Here is a 26,940-nt window from a genome sequence, read left to right as displayed (position 1 = left end):
ACTTTAGTGCCATGGGATCATCATCATCGGGTGTGTAACTCTGCTGGTTCGATGCCGAGTACTCGGGCCAAGCAAACGTCCTTTCAACAGAGATGTCATACTATATTTTTTTTTGAAAAATGTGCAGTTTTGAAACGTATGCAGACGGGTTAGTTGAGCGGACAAATGTTGTCGTGAGAAGCCGAGCCGCTCATATCGTAGTGCTTGCGCCCCTGCTGATAAAGCGCTGAGATTCGAAGGCACCTCCTAACGAGTATATTGATGCATTTAATGAATATTCGGTTTGTTGAACATTGAAGCGAATTCGACGATCAGTTCGAGAGTTCCTCTAGAATCCGTGCGCGCGCGCATATTGCCCAGCGGGCCTATCGGTTGTAGCGATTAGTAGGAAAGACTGGAATGGTTGGCAGTCGGTCTCGCGGAAGACGTTTTCGGTGAACTGGTGCGTTCCCCGACCGCGTTGTCCAACAAAGGCAGCAGCGGGCCCGTCGTGCTCATTGACAGCAGGACGCCAGCTACCAACACCACCTTGATGGCCACGCCCACCATTAGCTGCAAAATAAAGCAAGAGACCAATGATGTGTAGGCTTACTCTGTCTTAGAGTGATTGGTTTAACGCTAGAAATTCTCAGATTGAAAAAAATTTCAAATGTCTAACGCATACAGGACGTGTGATTCAGTTTGACATGGAGGTTTCCAGTGGTGGCAGAGGAGAAGCTCTTCAGAGATCTGAGCGTAGTTTGTCGCACTGTATGATCTGGCGTAGAGATCTCATAGGAAATAGGACTCATTTTCTAACGTGAGTTATGCACCTTCAGTTTCTATATCAATATGCTGGTTTCAACATTTATATGGTATTCTATTTAGCAATCGCCATAGTGGGAACATTTCATTTTCTATCGTGTTTTGCGCCATCAGTTATTACACATATACACCAGTTCCCACGTTGGTACGGCCATGGTCAATTTTACAGCTCTTCTGATCATGTGATGACAACTACTTATAGCTATTTCATTGTGTTTATCTAATGAGCAATCTCATAGATGTAAAAAGAATACTGCCTGGAGAAGTGCAATCCCTATATTGTATTAAGTAGTCGGCATCCTTAGTTACAATATTCATACAGAAGATTCTAACGTAATACTAATCATGTAGTTATACCATCAGGTATTACGAAATATTGAGATTGTGGAACCTAAACGCAATATTAATCAAGCGATCACCGTTGTCTGTCCATATTTCATTGTCCTTCTGCAATCTCGTAGATGTATGTACAAAGCGTACTGTACTGATTCCCACATTGTATGCATGCGTGCGTTTTGCATCATCAGTGTAATTGTTACGCCAACATACCACCACTGATAAGGTGGACACTGATTTGGCTTTGACAGAAGTAGGCCAGAAGCTTAGAACCAGCAGCTCAACCACCCGTACCAGCTGGGTGAGATCGAGTTCCTTGAAGCCGTGTACGAGGATGATAGGCAGCGACACGGGGATCACCAGATTAGTCGAGGCGCACAGCGCGAAGGGCAGGGCGAAGAACTGCGCCTTCTTGTCCGTGCGGGACGCCTGCGCAAAGTGGAATGCACTGCTTCGGCATCGGAGCAATCTGGGTCAAAAGTGGAATGCACTGCTCCGGCATTGGAACAATCTAGGTCAAAAGTGGAATGCACCGCTTCGGCATTGGAACAATCTGGGTTGGGTCAAAAGTGGAATGCACTGCTTCGGCATTGGAACAATCTGGGTCAAAAGTGGAATGCACTGCTTCGGCATTGGAACAACCTGGGTCACAAAGCCCCGCCGGGCACGGGCACCTGTCTACAGCACGGAGTTTGTGGCAGTTTTTACTATTTACATCGTTATAGCGAAAGAAATACTGACAATTGAAGGGAAAAGCACGAAAGAGGCTCCCGACTTTCAACTGGACTTCAGCGTTTGTGCTGTCGTCATATCATCACTCGTACATGTTTTTTCCCCTTATTTTCTTTTATGACAATGTTTAGTTGCAACCAGAACCAACTATACTCGATGAAAACTTCCTGTGGCAGCACAGCCAAAGCTACTTGCACGCGCTCTCACGCGTGGAGCTTCTGCTCTTGTGTTACTACACCAAGTAGTGCCGACGTTTCGTTGGTGGCTTACACGACCAGGAGAACCAGACGTCGACACCACAAAACCAGAAAACTAGGAACCGCAAGAAGCGGAAATCGTTTTCCTAAGCAAGTATTTTTTCTACTATAAAATGAATCTTAACAAAAGAATTGTAATTGGCACGCTTTGTTTTACGCTACGTAACGTCCGGTTGCTTACATTCGCGGACTGCCTCCAGATGCGCAGTGAAGAAATGCGTACTGCGGCTCCTTAGCGTTGGCTGCGCTGCCATAAAAACCTGTCTCCAGGCATAGTGTGCGTCCCTTTAGCTCTTACAGCGACCTGCGCGTTAAGGTGTGCGTTTTCGCCGTTTGTCGCACAAGAGTGTGCCTTGAGGCAACTCATTTTTTTGAGCGCACGTTGCCAGATCGTATGGCCGCCGCTGTTTGTGTTTCTCGGCGTACGATTAGCATCGACATCTCCTTTTCCATATCAGCGGCAACTACACCATGCGGGGCCCCAGATGGCGTTCAGCCTTAATCCCCTTGTGTGCCATAACTACAACCGGAATAAAATAACGTGAAGATTGCTTGGCTATTCAAAAATCGTTGTCTGGTGGGCTTAAAGCTATATCAATCCAGCTCTCGCTAAGTTCCTGCCGCGGGGCTTTGGAATTCTCTCGCTCAAGGCGGACAGAACAGCTATTCCACGGCAAATGGGAGACCATGAGCACTCAGGCGTCGCCAAGGGGTTTCACAAGGACTAACAGAGGACATCGTTGTTAAGCTTCGGTGATTTGTCGCGAGCAGCGTGTATTATTCAGCGCTACACGCGCGATGGCCGTAGACGAAGAGAATGCGGAGTCTCTCACGACGACGTGTGCCAGAGGAAGCAGGGCCTCGGCGATCGCGTCCGCCGTGCTGACCTCGGCGACCAGACAGATGGCCAGGCAGAGCAGCGCCTGGTTCATCAGCGGCGACCGCTGCTGCCAGAAGTTGTCACTCACGCCACGCACCAGGCCGCCCAGAAGATCGCACTCCTGCGCCACCCAGCACGTACACCATCAGTGTATCTGTCGCAAAACTACTCGAAGCAGCAAGACATATGTAGACAAGAACATAGCCGGAAACTTTGGAGCCTTGATGTCAGTTGAGTAGTGGGCCGATGCTTGGCCTTGCAAAGCAAACTTGACTAAAGCAATAAGCGCGCACTCGCCTTCAGGAGAGCCCACTGGACTTTATGCGTTCTTGGTCACAATATAGCATCACGTCGGGGCTCCGAGCTACACATTAAGCTTTTTCGCAACCCCCGAGCCCCAGATGACAACGTAACGTCATCGCTGACTGAGGACTCGGAAAATAGACCGCCTTATCGATAATGGTTATTCCCTCAGAAAATACAAGGCCAACCCGATATTAGACAATGACAACACAATTCGTCTGTATATTTTTTTTTTCGCAGAGAGGTATGATTCATGTATAACCCGCACCAGCACGCTCAGCGACGTGTACCCCCTGTCGTGTACTGCCACTATCTGTAGATAACACTGCCCTCGCGCTCCGAGTAGCAATGTCACACATGTGCACCGGCATTTGATACAATTAAATTAGGCCAGCGACCCGCATTCACGATTTAGTCCTGACCATGTGACCTGCTGAAAGCGTCCCCCCGTTAACTGAAATTCTCCCTCCGCGTGCGACATATAAGCGCGCGGCCTTTGTGTCGCGGGTGTATGATGCCTACAGGAAGCGTTGCGACAACCCTTTTATAAACTATACAGGCCGGTTTGCACTTCATACATTGGCCCCGTTTGTCACATTCTCGACACGCACGTGAGTATCACAAAAGGTATTGGTGCACTTCTAGTGCCCCTCAGTCGACCGCGCGGTACCTACCGAGGTGAATCGGGAGATGGCTTGCGCCCCGCCGGCGATGAACACTACGTCCCAGGGCGGAGTCACACGCCTACCGTCGGGTTCGAGGCTAGTGGGTGCACGAGGCGTCAGCTGATACAGCGAAGCCGCCACCAGATTCAGCATGGCTAGGAAGCTGAGCTGGCTGTGGGAGGAGCGATGCATGCGCGTGTAGTACACGCTTTAGCACTTAACAGCGTACAACACTCGACAGCCGCGATACCCACAGCAACATGCGTGCAATCAACATATTTCATAACACCAGAGGCTGTGTTCTCGACAAATTTCTCTCTGTCTCCAGTGTACCGGTGACTGGTGAGCAACTGACAGAAATGGCAGGGGCGACATTCTTGTGCATGATTGCCGGCTCCTGCTTTCGTAATTATCTCACGTAGCCGTCGAGTTTATCTCTGAGCAGCGCAGCATAAAGGTAATGGCGTCGGCGAATTGCCATTAATACGCGGCGCGGTGCATTGCGATTGACGCCGCGTACAATTCAGCCAGAGTTAATTAACGCATCGACTAAACGGTACATAATTTGGGCGTGGCATTGTGAGATGGGCGCCCGTACATCTTGCACCGCGTGGCAGCTATATACAGCTACGCGTTGGCTGTAGCGGTGGATACGGCGTTTACTCGAACTTAGGAACTTGCCCTAGGAGTCGGTGTAGAAGTTAGCCTAGTCCAAGTTATGGTGAGCCAGCAAGATGAAACGGCTCATCTCTACAAGAGAGGATCACTGTACATACAGTGTAAAAAGTTAACAGTCACTTTAGGATACGCTAAAGAGGAAGAAGGAAAAAGCCTGCGCGCTCACGAGACATACATTAAATTATCGGACATTCTCATTCGAATGCGTCGTTACTTCCTATTACTTATTTTCTCCCGCTAAAGGTCGTGGGTACGAGTGACACAACTCCATTCTATTAACGGTGCCTTAATTAATTTCGCCTTCATTAACACCAAAGATGGTGGGTTCGACTCCTACCAACGGTCATGCGTTCGACCATCAATAGTGCCACCATCAATTTTGGTGCCTTTGAATTTTAGTCCCACCAAATGTTGTGGGTTCGAGTGCCTTAATTAACTTTGCCTTAACACTAAAGGTCGGGGGTTAGACTCCCACCATAGGTCGCGAGGTCGAGTCCCATCAGTGGTCCTGAGTGGCACCATCTATTTAGGTGCCATAATGCCGTACGGTCAATTTTTCAATAACGCCGAACAATGAATTTTTCGACCCATGAGGTACAAATGCTATCGCCCTAATATTGTACAGCCATAATATGAAAAAGGGTGTAAGTATGTCTAAAACCCAGGCCCTCACTCCGAAAAAGTATGTGAGGGTGTGCGTTATAGACTGATTAACGCCCTTTTTCACTTTTGAGGATGTGAAGTATTTTAGTGTTGTATAGTACAGGCACCGCAGTACTCGAGCCAAGTGCTTAGTGCCAGCGTCTGGTCGAAAGCAAACTTCAGTAAATAATGACTGCACCTGTACTGCACGCGTTCAATTCCGTCAAAACGGCAAATTCCACCATATTGTCAAATTCGGTAATGGCGTCACTTTGAGCCAATCAGAGTGGTCGCAGCGGCTCCCTGGGCGCCTCTGATTGGCTTAAAAGTGGCGCCATTACATAATTCGACCATGTCCAGAACAGCATACCGGCACTGCGCGGCTGCGGATGTGGACAGTAACTGCTACAGTACTGTCTTTCGGTGCTGGCGTTAGCATCATGCCATTTTTTCCAGCTGGTTTCGGCGACTCCTATAACGAAACCTCCAATCTAAGGTGACCTAGATATTTTGTAAACCACGTTTTCTGTATTTCTTCCTTTTCTTTAAGGAGCAATCGGCCTAGATTAAAATTAACATGGTATACGCTTTCATAGGTATGACCATTAGTAACCCCGCAATTATAGCGCGGTTGTCGGGCATAGCGAAGTGGACACGCCGATGCCCACGAAAATACGTCGGGAATACGCACCGTATGAAACAGTTCACAATGCGGCAAAGTTGTCGATGGAGAACGGGTCCCAACGAGCTCAGATCACGAACATGTTTGTTTCTAACACATTTCGCTTATTCTTCCACAACGCACAGGCACGCACTCGCGCTATGTGCACCGCAGAACTGCATACGTGTGCACCTCGTCGCAGTCGTTGTGCTGCTCAGTGCTAAACAAATGTCGTAACAACGAGCATCTTGGGAACCTTTGAATTTTCCTTGCCGACCAGCCGCCTTCGCTAAGGTTACGTCCGTTGTCGTTTCTCTTTGACGTGTGTTTACAAGAACACCTGTACGATATACACGGCATGAAGACGCCTTCAGGTTCACGATATTCAGCTGGCACTGAAGACTGCGTCTAGGCAGGCGCTGGACATATCCATATATGTACACCTAGACTAGACAGCCTGCATGCATGCAGGCTCTCTAACTTGAACGCTTGAGGCCAACAGATATTTCAGCATTTCCAGCGTCGTCAGCTCGTGGTGCTGTGTAACTCGGCGTTGATGCTAAAGGAGGCGATTAAACCGAAACGCCGACATCTGGATATAACGAATCTTGCGTCGAGATCTCACATGTTCGGCCAGCCGACACCAAGATTTGGCGTGTCATCGGGTGCCCTCATGGAAGGTCCCTTTTTTACCCCTAGGGTTTATTGGTGTATGACTTTGATTTGAATCAAGAAATGAATATTCGGAAAAGTCATATCATTGCGTCATTTTGCACACTGTCAGGTTCCACCAACCGAAAGAACGCACCCCTTCGGACGAGCAGAGTGTGTTCATCTATAAAGTACGATGCTGGGATTTTACCGTTACTTACATTGGCGAAACGGGTACAAAAAGGCCAACGAGACTTAAAAATTACTAAGTAAGCGTTGTCAAGACCACCCATGCAACGCGTTCTAAGACCGAACTAGTCGAACACTACTGGACGACAGGGCATAGCTTCAAGCTTGACAATGCGACGACGCTGCCCCGAGGGCATAAGTGGGGGAAAACAAAACTCCTGGAATCGTGGTTCAGCCGCCGTGACGAATCGGCGTGCAGCGCTAACCGTAGACTCCTGCCGCACGCAAACAAGGGCGTGTGGGACGAGTAGACTGGACCTCCCCTAATTTGTGTCAGTGTATACTGAAGATGCCGCCTGCATAGGTGGCGAAACGTCTATATCCTTTTGTTTTAATTTGAGTCGAAGTAAACCTATTAAGTTCACCCGACTTTTGGAACATTTTTGCATTCGCCATCGTGTCAGTTCTGATTGGCCCGCGGTGCTGCCTACGGCCTCTCTGATTGGCTCAAAACGCCACCCAGAGTAGCACCCAGGTGCGTGCATGAAGCTTCCCCAGCATGTCGAATCTTCCACGCTTAGACTTGGTGTCTCGCTCCACGTGAACGCCGAGCGACGCCAGTGCTTAAAGTCAGGGAGGGGGGCGGGGCGGGGAGGCCCTGCCCCTCCTCTCTATTCTTTAATGAGGGACCCAGGAAAGCTTTTAGAGCCATAGCACTATTACTCCAGGCACAAACCCAGAAAACGCCTGGTTCTGTAATCTGACCTTCAAGCTAAGCCAAAGTCAAAGTGGGAATTAGCCTGCCACTACCGGCGGTTGCCGCGTGCGCCTCTTGGGCGCTCATATCTCGAAAGCGATCTGCGATGTTGACAAAATGCGCGGTTGGACGGGTCTCATCTAGAAAGCGACCTGCAATGAGTACAAATTGCGTTGAATGTTGGCAGCTTCGTATGCGCTGTGCTGTGGACGCTTGGTTCGCGTTGAAGCGAGACGATGCATGAAGGTCAATTCGTTCGCTGCTGCTGCCGCGCCGAGCAGCGAGTCTGTGTTGTCGTGCGGTGGTGCAGTTGTAGATGCGGTACTTGCTGACGGCGCCGAGCAACGTCTGTGTCCCTTTCCAAAGCAAGCAAAACCGTGCTCTATGACTCCACAAACTTGGTTTAACAGCGGTCGACTGCGATATTTTTAGAGCGCAGCTCTTTGGCGTCCGTTCCTGGGTTTCGCGTCGTCGTCGGCGTTGTCGTCGGCCTCGTAACCAGCTCCGCCCCCCTTTCATCCCCCCAGCGCTAGCAGCGACCGACTGATACCGCTGGATGCCGCTGACGCCGCTAGAGAGTCAAGATAACGTGACTGCATAGAACACCGTCGCCGCCATGCAGAAAGAGGAGGAAAGGGTCCCCCCCCCCCCCCTGTTCTTGTGTGGCGGATAGGGTGCTCTTCAGTTGCCGACGCGCCGGTTATTTCACGTAGGCCCCGGCACGTCGACGAATACGTGACCACCTTCCCACGGCTAGACCTGGTTCTTAGAGCTGCGGAAGCGAGGGTATCATATTGTTTGTGTCGGCATCGGCGGCGTTGTCCCTGAAACCAACTCCGCAGCTGGGGTTGACTCACTATCGGCGTCAGCGGCATCAGTCAGTCGCTGCTATCTCTTCCCTCCTCCCTTTATCGTGTTGTCCGCTTGCTGCGCGCGCTTCTGCCCCCATCGTTTGCCGCTGGGTGTACACGCCGCCCCCCTCCCCCCTCTTCCTGCGAGTCTCCGGTTGTCAAAGCGCCGGCTCGAACTTAATTCCTTTCTTCGCTCCTCCTCCAATGCAACCCCTGTGCGGTGGCAATCAGAGAGCCAGATCGGTGGCGGCGGATCTGTATATGTGCACCGCCCGAGCCGAAATTGCCGCTGCCGTTCGCCCTGTGCGGTGGCAATCAGAGAGCCAGATCGGTGGCGGCGGATCTGTATATGTGCACCGCCCGAGCCGAAATTGCCGCTGCCGTTCGCCACTGCGAAATTATCTGCCAGTTCTTTCTGAGCCATGAGCGAGACGACCGATGGAAGTCCTCCGTCTGCTGCTGCTGCTCCCCCACTACTAACACCGATGTTAGTAGTGGGGGACTTTAATGTTGACATAAAGACAAACAGCAATTTCCTAACACTCATGCGGGAGAACATCCCGTTCCTCTCGCTCGTAACGCGTCCCACGGCTGTGACAACCTCGCGAGGCACTTGTATAGATCTCGTCTTTGAGAATCAAGCATTGGTGTACCAAGTCGAACATATATCAGTCTATTTCTCCGACCACAAAGCTTCCTTCATGACTGTCAAGAACTGTTAGTGGAGTCTTTGTTAAAGGAATACGTGTGAAAAATAAAAAAAAATTCTGTGATAGCGCATACATGTGTTGCTCGATTTCTTTGCCTCAATCTATCGAAAAGGTGAAACAGCTTATTTGCTGCGCTCAAATTTCGCATTAGGAAGTAACGTAATCGTCGGTAATTTTTTTTCTTAGCGTTTTAGAGTGCTACGACGCTGTCTCGAGGTTGGTGCTGCCAGCATTTAGTTTGCGAAGAAATGAAGCCGGATCGGAAACGGCAGCTCCATGGGACAAGATATGCGTAATGCATTGTTTCGCGTATTCGGCTCCAATATTTGTCACCGGCGCGTCGCGTGATTACTTACAGAGCGAGGAAGTCGGAGAGTACAGATATGGCGAGGAGCATTAGGTACGTCAATGCGGCACTGCTGATGTAATGGCTTTGACTCCTGCATGGCAATGAATAGCGCTATATATACGACCACGTGGAGTGTACCCAATCGCCAAGCTTTCCTTTCTCACCAGATTTACTAATCTGAACAAATTCGACGATAACTATGCGCTCGTAGCGCCTTCAGAAGTCAGCTTAGAATTTTTACCACGCTGATATAGAAAAGTGAGACAGATAATTTATTGTCCATGGTTTAACTGTTTAGAGTTAAGCTTCCTTTAAACGCTTACCCGCATTATTTATCCGTAAACTTAACCGGAAGCCAATATACGTCAGTGCGAAATTTCGCTCACCATTGCTGTTGCTTGATTTTCCCAGGTCTGTAAAAGGGAGAAATAAAAGAGATCCTGCATGATCAAAAATATCGTAAGCTCCTAACAAACCTAACTTAGAGGTCGCATTCCCGACCTAAAGCTTTTGGGTAGGCTTTTATATTTGCATGGTTCGTCAGTCGTAATTCCTAGCCGAGTGACAGGAATCATTTCAATGCAGCCGACTTCTTTGGGGCGTGAAAATAATGGTGGTATGTGGCGAACATCGCATTGGTCAATGAGTGAGACGGGTACACAAGTCAAGATAATGCGGAGACTACTTCTTTGTGACCTACTGCTTCGGCGCCTCCTGGTGTGCGGGTGTTAGCTGTGAATCAGAGTGCGTGACTCCTAATGCGTCGTCGCGAGTCCAATGATTCAGCGGTAATGCAATCAAGCGCGCCCTAAGGGCCGGGTGGCAGGAAGGGGGGCAGGTGAGCACACGTCTCTTCTAGCTTGGCCGTTACTGCCCATGGTCCGTCTTATCGCGACACCACGTGCTTTATCGTGGGAGTACTGTGCGACGAGTGCAAACTTAGGTGATCCGAGATGACTGGTGCGTTAGTGTGCACTGTGTTGTCGTACGCCTAACGTGTAAGACGCACAATTTCGAGTTTCGGAGACGCGTGAGGCTGTAAGGCGGCACGAAGCGTTCGCTCGCCGCTGCTGCCGCTCTTCCTCACGTCAGCGTTGTGGCAGCGAGTGTGCGGAGTAACCTAGTGAGATCTGTTCATGTTCGCCTGTGCACGCGTGACACCTGGCTTAATTAGTAGGCGAACGTTTAGTGCAATTTATATAGCTGATAGAACTAAAACGAATGAATGAAAACTTTATTAGTATTAAGAGGTGCCGCTAGGACAGGGAACCCTTTGTCCCACGCGCTGAACTTTCCAGGCACTCATGGTCTAGTCCTCCAGGTATAACATTAGAGGTACTGTGCCTTGGCGAGAATAAGCCACTCCGGTGTAGCGGAGGAGGGGCGGGGGGATAAAACTAACGCCCTCACTTCATGTGGTTGTCTATAATACGTTGATATCGAAATCAATGCTTTACAATTCGGGTAGAACGTCACGTTTAAAGCAAAGCTTTCTCTGCAAACCTGCCTGCGCCTCTCTTTCTGGCCGTGACTGCCGTCTGCTTCTGCTGTCTTGCTGAATAGCTCACACCAGGCTGCGGGATGGCGGCTCATTCTAGGAGACATGGCTCACACTGCTTCGCCCGCAACAGTGGAAGGTAGAAGGGGGAAGCTGGCCGGCGCATTCGGGTCCTTTGCCGCTTGTGGAGAGGGTGAAAGGGTAGCGATGTGGAGAGTGGTGATGAGACGGGAGAGGGGCCCAGGAGGAGATGGCTACACGCTGCGCATTCATTGCGCCGCCTGGCAACTGCGTGGACGATCGCATCTACGCCTCTAAGGGGAGGTCGGGTAAATCAAAGAAATGGCGCAGAAAGCCATGCAGCTTGCCTCTTTCAACACCTATAGCACTGGTTGCGTTCAAAGGTGCATGGCATTGCAGAGCTCCTCGTTCGGGGAATTATTGAGCTACATGAGAAGCTCATCAACATTTCCTCATAAGCTTCGCTGCATATAGATTCCATCAGGGCACGTTGGATCTGCTGCATTTTTTATATTTCTTATATTTAGCCGACTCCATTCTTGGGGTGTTGAAGTATTAAATTTCTACGTACCACTGTGTGGACAACTGCGGTCTGCATTTTTGCATACCTTGGAATGATGTAGTTAGCGAATTATTCATATACAGGTCATTGCATGTATTTTACAACATTTCCTGGACACAAGCTGTAACGTACTGCAAATGGAGCAAAATGTATAGACGTACTAATGACATGTGCCATTTAGAAAAGCCTCCAGGGTTGCTCTAGTCAATCCGTAGTTTTGGACTGCCCATGTAATTAGCATTAACTACAAGGAAAAAAAGGTCAAAAGATCAAAACTGCTCACTGGGAAATTGTCACAAAATGGACAGAATTGTTTGGATAAACTACTTTTAACGCTTATACTCTACCAGTGAAACCAATACTGTCGCATTTTCAGCGTTAGGTAACTCCGAAGATAGTACGCACTACCACGCACACTAAGTACAAGCTTCCCAGTATAAGCTCGTTTTTACCACCAATCTTTTGTGTGGTAAATGAAATACACTTTTTGTTGCAGTACGTTTTTTAGAGCGCAGCTCTTTGGCGTCCGTTCCTGGGTTTCGCGTCGTCGTCGGCGTTGTCGTCGTCGGCGTCGGCCTCGTAACCAGCTCGCCGACGAATCTGCTGCTCCGCCGCCGCGCATGCGCGCTGTCGGCTCTCCGGGCGAGGGAGGATGATGGAAGGGAGGAGGAGAGACTGTGGAGGAGGGCTGGCTACACAAATGGCTCTTTGGCGTCCGTTCCTGGGTTTCGCGTCGTCGTCGGCGTTATCGTCGGCCTCCTAACCAGCTCCGCCCCCCTTTCATCCCCCCAGCGCTAGCAGCGACCGACTGATACCGCTTTCGTGAGTCCGCTACCGCACTCACGAAAGACGTCGTGCACTTCCTGCAACTCGCATTAACCGTCCATCGATCCACACCGATGTTAGTAGTGGGGGACTTTAATGTTGACATAAAGACAAACAGCAATTTCCTAACACTTATGCGGGAGAACATCCCGTTCCTCTCGCTCGTAACGCGTCCCACGGCTGTGACAACCTCACGAGGCACTTGTATAGATCTCGTCTTTGAGAATCAAGCATTGGTGTACCAAGTCGAACATATATCAGTCTATTTCTCCGACGACAAAGCTTCCTTCATGACTGTCAAGAACTGTTAGTGGAGTCTTTGTTAAAGGAATACGTGTGAAAAATAAAAAAAAATTCTGTGATAGTGCATACATGTGTTGCTCGATTTCTTTGCCTCAATCTATCGAAAAGGTGAAACAGCTTATTTGCTGCGCTCAAATTTCGCATTAGGAAGTAACGTAATCGTCGGTAATTTTTTTTCTAGCGATATTTGCCTGTCGACAGGCTCTCCTGCATTCCAACATGTCCTCTTCAGGAGCTTCCCTCTGCTGCTGCTGCTGCTGCTGACGCAATTCTCTCGTTGTTTGTGTTTTTCGCGCGCACCTTTCCCGCGCAAGCCTCCCGTAGACCCACCTCCCGTAGACCCTTGCGCCAGGGTTCCCTCTAGCAATTATTGAAGCAGACTGCATGGTTAGGGCTTTGGACATATCTGTGTTGGAACCGGGCGGCTTCCTGACAAAATATCGCGTCGGAGGTTCGCGCGCACAAAAGTACGTGACTGTAAACATACGGAAGTTTGGGCGTTCACAGAAATTCACCCATTCAAGCCTAGATGGCGTTACGGGTTTCTTAAATGGGATACGAAACGGAAAGACGAACGGAACCGAGCAGAAATGACCCCGGGCATTCCCGAGAGTATGCTACGTTCCTAAGAAAAAAATAAGAAACTAATTCTTTAGTTTTCGAGAGCACTGACTCGTTGGGCTTCTTTTGGAGTACCCTAATCTGGCAACGTTCGTTTCCCACGCAAATCAAGCTGTCAGCGTCTCCTTGCCATGCCGCTAGGTAAGTGAGAATTGGACCATTCACTAAGTGTAAACAATATGCTTTTATAACATTGTGTGGCGCATTAAGCAATACTTCAAAATACGTAACTATGAAAACTTACATAGGCGTGCTCAGGAGTTTCAGTCTCGTCTTAGCAGCCGACTGCACCACGCTGTTCTCCTCCGGATTGCTGGGCTCGCTGCTCGGTTGAAGGTTGTTGACAGGATGGTAATGTCAGCAATTACTCGTGTCGAACGAAGCATGGTTTCGTGCCCCAAATCGAAAAACATAAATAACAAATAGCGACATGAAACCTACACCCTGACAATGTGTTATCCCAACCATGCAGGTGCGTCGGGAAGTCACCTGCTCGTCATTGGAGGCCTAGCCTCGCACACAATCTTTAACAAATAAGCGTGCTCCTTAGCTTTACATTCCAGTAATACATAACATTATTTTGTTGTCGTCGTCTGTGATGGTGCCGGTGATATTTCATTACACGGGGAAGGGAACCGAAAGTTTAGTGCTTCGAGGTGAGCAATAACATAAATTAATACTAGCTATACAGCCACAGTTAGGTTGATAGTCGAGAAAGCCTTTTATGCGGTACGTGCACTCATTCCACCACCTGTATAATGGGGAGGATTCCTTGAAAACCGAACTAGGCATGTAATCCTTTTTCCTCCTGTATGTTTGCAGCTCCGCAGTGCTATCAGCAAGAAATTACGGCAGAAACTCGCTAGCTGGACTTGTCAGATAGTGCATAAGCATTCTTTATAGTTTCTCATCTTGGATACATAGGTATCTGACGTATCCCAACGCGTCTTGTCGTATGATGGCGACGTATGCTTTATGAATTAATTATTGAGTGTATTAGTAAGCATGACAAGTCGGATGATGCCAACAGTTGCTTCAATAATAAATCAGGGAATTGAGAATTGAAATTAATTACGTGGTTTATTAAGTGTGCTTAAATAATCGTATGATAACGTCAGTCCCTTATTTAATTCATTCGTTAGGCTATTTATATCAATTACCCTAATTTCATATTTATTACCCTTATTATTTACCTTGAGTATACTTAGGCTAACTTATTTACCCTTAATTATTCATCATTTCGCTTATGTAATTTCATCGTAATTAATCTCCATTAGCCTTCCTTAACCTACATTAGCCTTAAGAGGAAATTTCAGCTCAAGCCCAACTATTCTATGCTACCTATTCAAATACACGTAAAAGCAAAATGCTTTTCCGAGATAACTACTGGACTTATTTCATGGATTGTTTTCCACTTGCGAGAGAAAGTTAAATTGTAGTTACTGTTGGAAGCGAACTTAACCTATATATAACTAATCTAACCTCGCCTAACCTAACCTATGTTAACCTATTTCATTTCATTTGATTTATTTTTCCCTTAAAGGCCCGAAGGCATTACATAAGGGGGGAGCAAAATTGGGGGCACGACACCGCACGCTGCACCATGCTCAACCCGCTGCTGACATTACAGGTTCTGCTGTTCTGGCTGCCTGCTGCTGAATGCCCCTTCCCTCAAGTCCCGTCAACCGTTCACAGTGCGGAGTGCGCAGTCAACGACCGTGTGCTCGGCACGGTACTCAACGACGCTGCGAACCTCTACGGCGGCTGTGCGAGAGACTTACTACGGTGACAGGTTCTTGGTGTAGAAGTAGCAGCAAGATAAGAGGAATGCCACCACAGAGCCAGGAATGGCTATGAGCGTCCACTGCAGTTGTCCCATTGGACCTGTCGATAGCAGCATTTCGTCCCTGCTGAGGCGACGAAAGAGAGATATCAAGTCAGGCTCACCTCTAGTGGCTTGGACGAGTTCGCCGCGCACATTAAAAAGGAACGCGAATGCTCCACGTAAAATAGTTTTAGACAAACGAGCTGTTCCTTTCTTTAGTAGTTCAATTGAAATAAGTCGCTTACTAACGGCGAAACTGAAGGCAAAACTTGTGTCGTCTTGCATTCCGTGGCGAAACCTGAGTGCCATTGCGTCAGTGTGACGTAACGTATTTGAGCCGTTTTAGTGCGGTAGGGCCTATTAAAATTAGCCAGGTTGACTGTTTTTTTTAACGCGAAACATTTCTACTCGTACATTTGGCACTTTGACAGTATCCATATCTATGTAGCCGCCTACGCCCAGGTGCTTTCATGGCCGTTTGGTTAATTTGGTAGGTATACCAAAATTTGCACAGTGTGTCAAAAGTGTATGACGAACATGAATGATAGGTCATGACATGACTATCGTGATATGTGTGTCATGTGCTTCATGAAACAGCCGCGCACGTCTTGGTGCTCTCATGGTCGTTTCTTTACACTGATTCGCATAACATCGATTGCCACAAGGCGTCCGATTGGCCGGCAATTTTCTTTTTATATAGTAGGATTCTTTGTTATGGCTAAATAATCAACTAGACCCGAGTAGTCGCTGCCAATATTTGTGACGTTGCAGCGAGCTTCCCTACAGACCTAATACCGTGGCCGCGGCTGACCGCAGTGCGAGTTTTTCCATAGCGACCTTCGTAACCAAACTCCATAAGGAGAAAACGTCACGACAGAACTCGAGTGCGGGAACTTTCGTGCTATTCACCTGGCATGCTGTTTGGTCAACATCTTCCGCGTGGGCAGGCGGGCGAGACTGACAATGTTGCCCAGCGCGGTCACTATGGCGACGGCCAGGAGAAACGCGCTTCGAATGGCCACGTGCTTCCTGTAAAATAAATAAATAAATAAATAAATAAATAAATAAATAAATAAATAAATAAATAAAATTTTGCGGCAATTTGTTTTGAGCACACTGCAAAGTACCTATTCGCTATAGGAAATGATTCTACTATTTAGAAATCGTTGGGAAATAGCGCCTACATTGTAAAATAATTTACCCCCTTAAAAGTGAAAAGGGGTGTAAATCTGTCTATAACTCACACACGAACACGCAAAAAGGATGCAGGGGCATGAGTTAACTATCTTTATTTATTTATTTATTGCACCTTCAAAGCCCGAAGGGGTGTTAGATATGGAGCTGTTTCCTGCGATTACTTCGAGTTCCCCAAACCACTTCGAGTCGCAGCACAGCTAATTGAGGAATGCCGAAGCAGGAAAGTACATTCCAGAGGAGCGGCCGAGCAAAGAAGTTTAATTCAACAAGTTCACGTGCCAACAAGTTCGTGCGCCGCCGGGATTAGCAGGTGGGCCTCGGACAATGGAGCATGAGCAGCCGTCCCCTTCTCGTCGTTAGAAGTGCATTGCCAGTCTGCGAGGCAAGACCGCAGAGAGCCGCCAGGTGTGACACCGCGACACGGGCGCCTACCATTGGCTGAAAGTGGCGTCATCGAAGCGGACTCTCCCATTGGTCAAACATGACGTGACTTACAGTGCTCGAAGGGTTTATAAGAAGCCTTCCAGAGAGACCTGAGCATTCTGGGACATGCCCTGATTCCCTGATTCACCTCTCTCGAACTTCTTGCCGCGGGCCGCAGCGTCCGAGTTGCTGCCGGCCCGTAATGACTGTACGAATGTTACTCGACGCTCACCTCTCTGTATATAATGTAGAATAAACCTCCCAGTTTGGTTTTCGTCCCGAAGTCCGTCCTTCAACCCCTACATCTGGTTGGCAGCGGTAGGATCGCCTCCGAATGCATCAGCTGGTGGCAGCGCTACAGAGAAACCTTCGTCGAGAGAGATCCTAAGGAACCGGGAAGAGCGAAGAAGAGAGAGCCTTCGTCGAAAGAGGTCCGAAGAAACTGGGAGTAGTGAAGAAGGAGCGAGCCTTCGACCCAGGGAGTCCGGAGGAACCGGGAACAGCGGACGAGCGAACCGGATGGCAGGGTGCTGCAACCGTAAGTGAGCGCGTGGTTTTTTTCCGTATGATTCGCCAGACTCAAAGGTTGTGTGTTCAATTTTGATAGTTCTGGGAATCGGGAATTTGTTGCATTGTGTGTTTGCACAAATTAATTAAGGAAAACAGTTTTAACCACCTGTCGGGGCAGCTGCCATGGATCTTAGAAGGTTGACGAGGTTAGACTTGTTGTTGGTGTGCGACGATTTGGGAGTTGAGGCGGACGAACGGATGAAAACGCCAGCTATCATAAAGGCGATTGAAGATAGTGGCAATGATGATAAAAGCATTGAGCTTGCTTGGGAAGTGATACAGGAGCCACGGGAGCATGAGCGTCGTGTACGTTTGCGAGAGCGTCGTGAACTTAGGAGTAAGCGTAGGTGTGAAGAACGCGAGAATGAACGGAAGCATGAGCTTCAAGAACCTACTCTTAGGTGTGAGCTTCACGAACGTGAGAATCAACGTAAGCTTGAGCGTGAGCAAAAGTATGAGAGAGAGAAGGCAGCACTGATCAAAGAGATACAGTATTGTGATCAGTTATTGGCACAGAGACAACGGCTGTCTGAGAATTCTGCAGGTAGTAGAGAGCGAAAGAATGAGGCAGCATCGAGCGGATTTTCGCCAGAAGCCGACGAGAAGAGTAGTGCCTGTGAGATTAGCTGCAGATTCATAAGTAAAGGGAAAAGGCTAGCTGCTAACGATGCCTTAGTGGCAATAGAGGCCGTTAAAGGCCAGAGTGAGAGCGACGAGGTGCTGTGCCAACAGATGACTGTGGAGACAGCTAGGCCAGCTGCGAACAAATTGGCACAGCTACCGCGTGTGTGCGTCGCTGGTAAGGTTAGCGAGGTTGCTAGCGAGGAAAAGGGTACTGTTCACGCGACAGACGCGAGCACCCATGTAGAGCCAGATGTGCGTGCAGAAGTGAAGTGCGAACTGGACGATGCAGTTGAGAGTAGTTCTCGGGATGGCGAGCTCCGTAGTCCACGAGAGAACAACTGCATTGTTCAGGGATCGGTGCGGCTCTCCGCCAGTCTAGATAGCCTAGATAGGGATGATTCAGTTGTTAATCATTCGGACTGTGCGCGTGAGACAGCGATCGATACCGACGGGCTGTGTGCCGATGCACAGCGTGAGCTGGGCAATGTAGTAGAGGGCAGTTCGCAAGAGTGCGAGTTGTCTAACTCGAGTAAAGCCTGCTGCATTGTGCCAGAGTCGGTTGAGCTGTCCGCCAGTCGAGGCAGCGAGAGTGTTGGTTTAAGTAAGAATCACTCAGACTGTGCGGGTAAGAGACCGATCCGGGCCGACGAAATGTGTACCGGCCAGCACGAGGCACGAGAAGGCGACATGAAAGCAAGAGCAAAGAGAAAGCGCCGTAAAAAGAAGCGCAGTAAAGACCGAAAGACGGTAATTAATGTAGCGCCGCCAAAGATGGCAAGAACCCCAAAAGGGCAGGGCGCGAGGAAAAAGATGCGGTCGTCTCGGACGATGTTGACGCATCGAAAACGTTCGAGCCACCGGTCAAAGGGGGACCGCGAAGAATGTTCTGCACGGACGCGGACAGAGGGCACGAGGCTGTTAAACTCCTCGTCGTTCCGTAGTTCTTTTCATAGCTCAGCGTGCAGTTCGAAGAAACGCAAGGTGGCAGGACGAGACCAGGTGGGGAGTAGCGACGCGGTCAAACGAGTTTGTGTTGAAAGCGGGGCGCGAGGACGCAAATTGGCAGGAGACCGTAACGTCTTGGGGGAGCTGATAGTTAGTCAGCCCTTTTGTTGTCTCTCGGCAGCCAGAGTAGCTTTCAAGCCGCGACCACCGCGAGGACGGTTCAGAGTATGAGTCAGACATAAGCGTTTGGAAAGGGAGGCGAAGAGCCCTTCCGTAGAAATGGAGTGTCTAGTTTTTTTATTTTGAGCATCGGAAAGTTTTTCGCGATTTGAGACTAGGATTTCTTTCAATGTGTAAGGTTTGAGCTTTGTTTGTGTTTTCGTTTGAGAAGCTCCGTGATTTGAAAGATGAGGTTTATGTAAACATGTAGTCTCGCGAGATGCTCATTAATAAGTAGATAGGCTTTTTTTGTATGTGTGAGTAACCTGAGGGTCAAGGTTATTGTTGAGAGGCCTATCGTAACGCGCGTGTGTTTTATTTAACCTTCTTTCTTTTTAAGTGTTGAATTTTCTAAGGTTAAGCGCGTAGATTTTCAGTGAGTGCATGATTTGCACGGAGAAGCGTTCTTAGTTCCATTAGCGCGTGTCCTGTGTGGACGGAAGGAAGCAGATTTTATGACTGGGTTGCTAGTGTGTGTGGAGGGCAGCCGTATTCTGACTTCTTTAGTGAGCGTGCGTGGAAAGAGTTAGTAGAAGACGCATCATTTTAAGGGTTCTGCGGAGTGTGTAAGTCCCGCGAGTTTAATTGTTCGTTTATCTCACGTGTCCTGTAGGACTTTCAGGGAAGAAACGTGAGTAGGCGTGAATGCAAAGTTTGCCTACAACGCAAGTACGCGTTTTGTTTAGTGACCACAAGGCTAGTGCGCTTGTGATTACGTACTTGGGAGGTTGACCAGATTGTTCAGTGGCACCATTACGTGCGATAGGTACGCCACTGCGATAGATTGGAAACATGCTGTTCGTGTAGTTGGGCCACTTAAGTTATGTTCGGCTGTTTTCATTTGTTGTTCGCATCGTCGGCGACCTTTTTGTTTTGCAACAACAATAGTGGTCTGGTCTTGTCGGCAATCGAGGAGAAATGGATAGCTGTTTGGAAGGGTGGTTGGAACTGTTGTCAAAATTGGGGAACTAAAAGATCAGGGTTGATTTTGACTCAGTAATAGCCTGGCGAGTCAGGGGTGAAGAGCCTGCGCTTACGCGTGGTGCAGCGCTGTGTTGTTTGGTTTGTTTGACGTATGTTCTCCAGGGCCCAGGATCCCGAGGGTTGTCAAACGAGGCTCGACCCCAGTACCCTGCAGCTTCTTTCAGCGTTCCTCATGGCCATCGAATTGAGTTCACCGGCCATTCAGAACAACCGGGGCGAGGACGAGCTGTTAGATATGGAGCTGTTTCCTGCGATTACTTCGAGTTCCCCAAACCACTTCGAGTCGCAGTACAGCTAATTGAGGAATGCCGAAGCAGGAAAGTACATTCCAGAGGAGCGGCCGAGCAAACAAGTTTAAGGCAACAAGTTCACGTGCCAACAAGTTCGTGCGCCGCCGGGATTAGCAGGTGGGCCTCGGACAATGGAGCATGAGCAGCCGTCCCCTTCTCGTCGTTAGAAGTGCATTGCCAGTCTGCGAGGCAAGACCGCAGAGAGCCGCCAGGTGTGACACCGCGACACGGGCGCCTACCATTGGCTGAAAGTGGCGTCATCGAAGCGGACTCTCCCATTGGTCAAACATGACGTGACTTACAGTGCTCGAAGGGTTTATAAGAAGCCTTCCAGAGAGACCTGAGCATTCTGGGACATGCCCTGATTCCCTGATTCACCTCTCTCGAACTTCTTGCCGCGGGCCGCAGCGTCCGAGTTGCTGCCGGCCCGTATTGACTGTACGAATGTTACTTGACGCTCACCTCCTTGTATATAATATGTAAATAAATCCTCCCAAGTTTGGGTTTCCATCCCGGAGCCCGTCCCCCAACCCCTACAGGGGTTACAAAAAGGAGTGGAACGAAATCTAGAACATGTACAGATAACAGGTTATTATAATACAAGAAGAAACAAAGTTATATTTATAGACAGGTTTAAACCACTTTTCACGGGCATTAATTATCTTCCAACGTATGCGCTGCATTGAAGAACTTACATAATCGCTGTGAAGTTCTTCAATCGTGCCTCCACCATTATTTTATTAAATTATGGGGTTTTACGCGCTTAAACCACTTTCTGGTTATGAGGCACGCCGTAGTCGACGACTCCGGAAATTTTGATCCTCTGGGGTTCTTTAACGTGCACCTACATCTAAGCACACGGGTGTTTTCGCCCCCATCGAAATGCGGCCGCCGTGGCCGGGATTCGATCCCGCGACCTCGTGCTCAGCAGCCCAACACCATAGCCACTGAGCAACCACGGCGGATTGCTCCCACCGTTTAGCACCACGGTATTGAAGAAACAAGCGATTCCTATTGGCTTAATTCCCTCATTAACTCGCGCTCCAGGCTTGATTCATGTAGTGAAGCAGTCCAAGAGGAGTAGCAACGACGCAGTTGCTACTCCTCTTAAATTAAATAAACAAAAAAAATGGAAATGTTCCAAGGGGGCTATTTGGGCTCTTCATTTCGCTTATCCAGACCGCTTTTGAGAAGTGATTTCCGAAGTACTTCTCTGCTGATAAACTAGACATGCTGTCAAAATCAGATTGCGACGGGGTAAGCTCCTACGGAAAATCAACGCGAAGCCGCCCACCCTAAAGCTTTTTAATGCGAGAGCATCGTACGCCCCGTTACGCGAAAATGTGACGTAGTCGGCGCGGCGTGGCCGAATTGTGGTACCAGAAATGACCAACGGCGCAAATAATAAAAAACACGTCACGGAAATCACGACTGCACAGTTCTCATTGCTAAGGGTGCGGCCTAGTGCGTGCGTCACTGGGCACGTGACGGCGCAGCCAATGGCGATGAGGGGGTGCCACGTCACGAGCGTATAATATCAGTGCATAAAGTAATAAGCATCTATGTCCAACTGAACGCCTATGAGGGGTCCTCGAGTTAAGACCTCATCGCGGGTAAGCGAGCGTGTTAGGGCGCTTGGCGCGTTTTGATTTGACCTTATACCGAGGCGCAGTTAGGAACTCGGAAACATTTCACCAAAGGGGCTCTAAAAGCTTTGGCATTCCCAGACGTAGGCATTCTTAAGCGTCTCTGGCGAATTACAACGATAGCGTTAAGGACCCCATTGCGCAGTGAGCACGGCGAAAGCGGCGTGGAGATTGAGTTCACCGTGAACGAAGCGTGTCCACCAATCAGAGCGCGGAGCGCAGGCCTTTTCTACCAATCGCAGAACGGCGCGCGGCGCGTGTCTACCATCCACGGCAGCGGCGTTGACGGCCGGGGGAAAAGAAAAAGAAAGAACCAGAAAGCTCGCCTTCGCGCACAGCGTTCGCCGCAAGCGCGCTTACCGGTAAAGATAATCGTTACGTAAAATGCAGTCACCGGGAAGCACGAGAAACAGTCAGGGACGCTATTGCGTTCTAGTCTTAAATGCGAAGCTTAAGCGACTCCCAAGATTTTTTTCGTTTTTTTCGTCTTTCTTTCTTTATTCAGTCAAAGCTTCCCTTCGCAGTAATAGTGACCGTAATGTAATAGTAGAGACGTGTAAATTATTGATGAAACATTGGTGAATAATCCTGCATAATCCATTCAGTGGAGAGGACACTTTGCAGTTTGAAAGTCTTTTATGGATTGAATTCGCTGCACATTGAAAGAACGAGCGCTCATCATGTGTACGTGTCATTGTGTAGCGTTTGCTTGCGCAGCGAATTCCTTCACTAAAAAATGTTGGTCAACACTGCAGATGCTGTCGCAGACATTAGCAGCACTGGAATGAGGAAAGATGCTTTCTTTAATTATATGCAGTAGTTTTATTGCTACTTCGAACACTCAAATGAAAAGGCAACAAAATGTACTGAAATCACGACACTGCAGAGGAATCATCTGCCCAGGTGGACATAATTTACAACGGATACTAAAACAGTCCATTCGTTGATTAAACTAAATAAATCATTTAACTTCCAAATTACCGAAATGTACGGTACGTGTATACAATCGAAAGTTGAAGGAAGCAATCATAAAAAGAGCACTTCCCTGTTTCTACATTTCAAGTTGGTCGTGTAGATCGACATAACTCACGTCAGATTACTCGTGCAATTTGCCTGGCTACGCGCGCGGCTCGCGGCGTAAGCCCCCGTGACGTAATATGCTGCGTAAAATAAACTTCCACCATACACAGAGTGTCCCACATAACTTGAGCCAAGAATGTAAAAATGAAAGGCGCATCGGAAGCGAATTGAACCGAACGCACAGTATTCGCAATCGCCTATAATAACTCAGACACTTTTTTGCTTTACCCATAACCATCTAATTAATTAGGTTTAATTACCCAGCCTTAAATTATTGGCTGAGGACCCCAAGTATGATACGCAGCTTTGTAGAGGACCTTCAGAAACACCGATCCAGTTGTTTCCTTTACGATACGTCTCACGTGGCCCTTCTTTCCGGGTTGCAAAGAAAGCGCGAAAGAAACTGTATACATGTTACAAATAATTTGATAAAGTAAACTTTTTTCTAGCGATCCCTTACCTGTCTACGGCCTCTTTCCGACGCTGAATGTCCAACATTGCTTGATACTGACCTGTGTACAGAAGAGGTAAGCGTACGTCGATTAGGTTTGATGCCTTCTTCACAGTTTCATGTTGTGCATATACTTGGCTCTCCTAATTATGCAACCAGTGTGCACAAGGGCCATTTTCTACATCGATCACTATCGGGAGTACTTTCACTGAAGTCGCGTGACATACAGATGTGTGCGTTTTGCTTGCGCATAATAAAAAAAAAATTTCATGCTTACCACATATCTGTTTACGCTCAAACGTAGCAGTGAGATCACACTTTATGATACGGATGGCTCAATACCAAAATTAGCACTGTTTTCTTACCTCATTCTTAAGAAGAAGAAAAAAAACCAGTTTACTACTGTTAGGCCTCTTGCCATAAGTGATATCACAAACATGACCGCTATGATGTCACGTTATGGTTTCTTTCGTCTGCTGTACGACAGAGCGAGGTTTTCTCGAGATTGCCATCTGTTATATTCGCTGGGTGTGGCGATGTGGACATCAAGACAGACGCAGACTAAAGCAAATTTGACATTTTTTTTCATATTGGAAACCAGACAAAAAATAACAGTGCGAACTATTACACCGAATGATCTGCATCATAAAACGCGATCGTGGGAACTATGAGCATGAACACGGTAGCGGATATAGTGAAATGACCTTTTTCTGATGTGCAGGGAAAAACGCACATCTCTGTAACCTCCGACGTGACGCCCGGCTAGAGAGAGTGACAGTAATACGGTCTGCTGTCTTACAGCCAGTGACTCAACGCCAACTACAAGTGGTGTTCCGAAAGGGGTTGATGCAGACAAAAATTGGAGGACGCTTAAGCTTCGCCTTCAAGAGTGGAACGCGACATCGTTCCCGTCGACCCGCCAAGGGGTGTAAAGGCTGTTTCACATGCTGCGACTGCAACGACGAAAATCGGTGCTGTCGCACGCGTCGCAATGCGATTTTTAGAGGGCTCATTTCACATGATTGCGATTTTAACAATGCGACTGGTGCGACGCCCAGGGTTGCTTACTGCCAGGTTTCGTGGCACACGCTGCATAATTCTTTTATTGTAGTGAATAAAACGTTTACACTATAATATTATTGACTTCTCTTGATTAGAAGCAAATAATATGTACGTTTACTAATTTAAAATGTTAGTTAAGATTTGTCTTGGAGTGCGCAACGGCGGTTTTGGTAGTTCAGTGCGACATGGCGCACGTAAACATAGAGTTAGTAGAACAACTCAGTATAGTAACTCTATGCACGTAAACAGCTGTTCGCAGGTGGTTCTGCGCCGTGTGTTGTCTCATCTGCCTTCTACGACCGTTTCGTTCTGCCTGCGCTACAACAATCTCCAAGATGACCTATCGACCAGTTCATATTGCTACCCTCACCGCATATGTAGTATTTGGAATTCGGCTGCCACGAAGTCGTCGTGTCAGCCCAACAAGATCCTCGCGCTACCCGTGCTCAGCGCCAGCTTCTGAAGAAATGATGCGTGTATATTGCCCGTGATTGCGCATATGTGGTGCCTGCTACTAGCCATATTCTTACGCCAAACGCAACAAGAAGCACCAACCCGAAAGCACGCGTGTGCCACTGAACGAAGCCTCAAATGATCTGTGTGATTACGACGTGGAATGAAAATTGTGTTGTGAAATTCAACCTTAGCGCTTGCCTGGTTCGTCCATCGCCGTGCTTGCGCTGCGAATATATATATGGGGGCCCTCTCTAAATATATTTCTAAAGGCGCAAAAGCCGACGCATCAAATGTTTCGAGCAGTTACCGTCACTTTTGTAGAAACCTGTACGTTGTAACATAGCATTCTAAAGGACACGCTTCTCGTCCACTTTGTTGTCCCGTGTCTCGCGCTGGTAGTATACTCGGAACTTCTAACAAGAAGACCATATCAATACGCGCTATTCATAATGCAGGATCGTAGGCCCATGGCAGGCGCACTTGCCGTAGAATTTTTCAGCTTTCTGCTCAGCCTCGCACGCCTCTCACGGTTAGCCTGTTTTGTGGAAATAAATATTATTATAATATTATTAATGTTATTAAATATTATAGTTTCTTCACTGTAATTTATAGCAATCATCCAGATTTCTTAAGCTAGTCGTGCATTCAGCCTGTATTAGATCAACATTGTTATGACATGCTTATGGGAGTCATTTCAAACTAGATTGCTCAGCCAGAGAGTACAAATGCAAGCCTCAATGTTTATTCCAATTTGGTATTCCTAAACAGATTATATTGGCAGAATTTTATGCCTGCTTGCATTTCCTGCAATTCAATGTTCAGAGCTGGAAAAACTGATTCCTTTTCTTGCTGTCGAATGGCTGCTTCAATGTCGATAGCAAGCTATAATTATTCATTTCGAAAGTGTTAAGCAATGACTATATGTCTAAGCTTATCAATGCGTTTTTGTTCCGCGAACACAATTCAGTTTTCTCTCTCCCTCTTCTGACAGCTATGGAATGAAACCGTTCACTTTCATAAGTATCAGGATGCAAACATTCTGGAGTTTGTCCTGAACATTTGTCTGCGTCCTATAGTGTGCATGTTTGTATTAAGTTCTGGGCTTACAATCGCAGTGATCTACACATATTGTTATATTGCAACAAACAAATTTATTTCACTTTGTTTTCAAATCTACAATGTGGCCATGCAGTAACGACTGCATTAATAAGCAAAAAAGAAAACTGCAGATTTAGTGTACGTGTTGGAATCTATGCAAAGTGAAGTTTTTGTCAAGTGGTCAATTAAATGCTGTTAAAGTAACTGCGACATATACAATTTGTCTTATTTTCAACAATCCAACATGTCATCTATTGCAAGGTTTGCTTATGCACCGCATAGGTCACAACCTTAATGTCATGTAATCTTTATGCATTACACTGTTCAGAAACCATACCGAAACGCAAACGGCAGTTAATGTAGATGCACGCTACGAGATATCAACACAGTGACGTTTGTTGAGCAAGGAATGGTGCGAGGTGTATGCAGATGAATGAATGACGTGCTTATGTACTTATTTATTTATATACCTCGCAGGTTGCAAGGTTGGAGTATTATGTAAGGGGGAATAAAAAAAGTTGTTACAAAAGGAAGAAGGGCACAAACACCAGCAAAAAAAGCAGTACCAATACATTGCACCAACTAGCCCAACGTGTTTTACTGGCACAACATTATACAATACTTAACAAACAACAACAGATAAAGTTACTGCCCATGCACCCTGTACAGACGGTAAACCAGCGAAGCTGAAATGCGCAGCCCTGGTGTTTATCACTGGGTTAATTCCAATGGCTTATTCAAGTCTTTCTATATTATTGGTTATGTCTGTGTTTCT

The 26,940-nt window shown here is 47.8% G+C and overlaps 1 protein-coding gene across 8 annotated transcripts in view; it reads right to left on the bottom strand.

Moving 5' to 3' along the window:
* Window positions 1–249: 249 nt before the first annotated feature.
* The window catches only part of LOC135904703 (uncharacterized), a 54,690-nt gene continuing 27,999 nt past the window's right edge, over window positions 250–26,940 (bottom strand). For 3 of the 8 annotated variants that reach the window (XM_070533077.1, XM_070533080.1, XM_070533083.1), the window contains exons 12-21: window positions 23,559–23,610; window positions 16,030–16,149; window positions 15,077–15,205; window positions 13,540–13,617; window positions 9,852–9,878; window positions 9,473–9,556; window positions 3,987–4,149; window positions 2,963–3,130; window positions 1,354–1,569; window positions 250–552 (exon numbers count right to left, since the gene is read on the bottom strand). In XM_070533077.1, the coding sequence (XP_070389178.1) occupies window positions 382–552; window positions 1,354–1,569; window positions 2,963–3,130; window positions 3,987–4,149; window positions 9,473–9,556; window positions 9,852–9,878; window positions 13,540–13,617; window positions 15,077–15,205; window positions 16,030–16,149; window positions 23,559–23,610 (1,208 nt within the window). In that variant the 3' untranslated portion in view covers window positions 250–381. The remainder of the gene's footprint in view (window positions 553–1,353; window positions 1,570–2,962; window positions 3,131–3,986; window positions 4,150–9,472; window positions 9,557–9,851; window positions 9,879–13,539; window positions 13,618–15,076; window positions 15,206–16,029; window positions 16,150–23,558; window positions 23,611–26,940) is intronic. The other 5 variants (XM_070533081.1, XM_070533079.1, XM_070533078.1 and 2 more) reach the window with 5 other exon arrangements.

Source organism: Dermacentor albipictus, chromosome 2 (assembly GCF_038994185.2).
Source record: "Dermacentor albipictus isolate Rhodes 1998 colony chromosome 2, USDA_Dalb.pri_finalv2, whole genome shotgun sequence".
Lineage (NCBI taxonomy): Eukaryota > Metazoa > Arthropoda > Arachnida > Ixodida > Ixodidae > Dermacentor > Dermacentor albipictus.
This window is presented reverse-complemented; position numbering and strand designations above follow the sequence as displayed.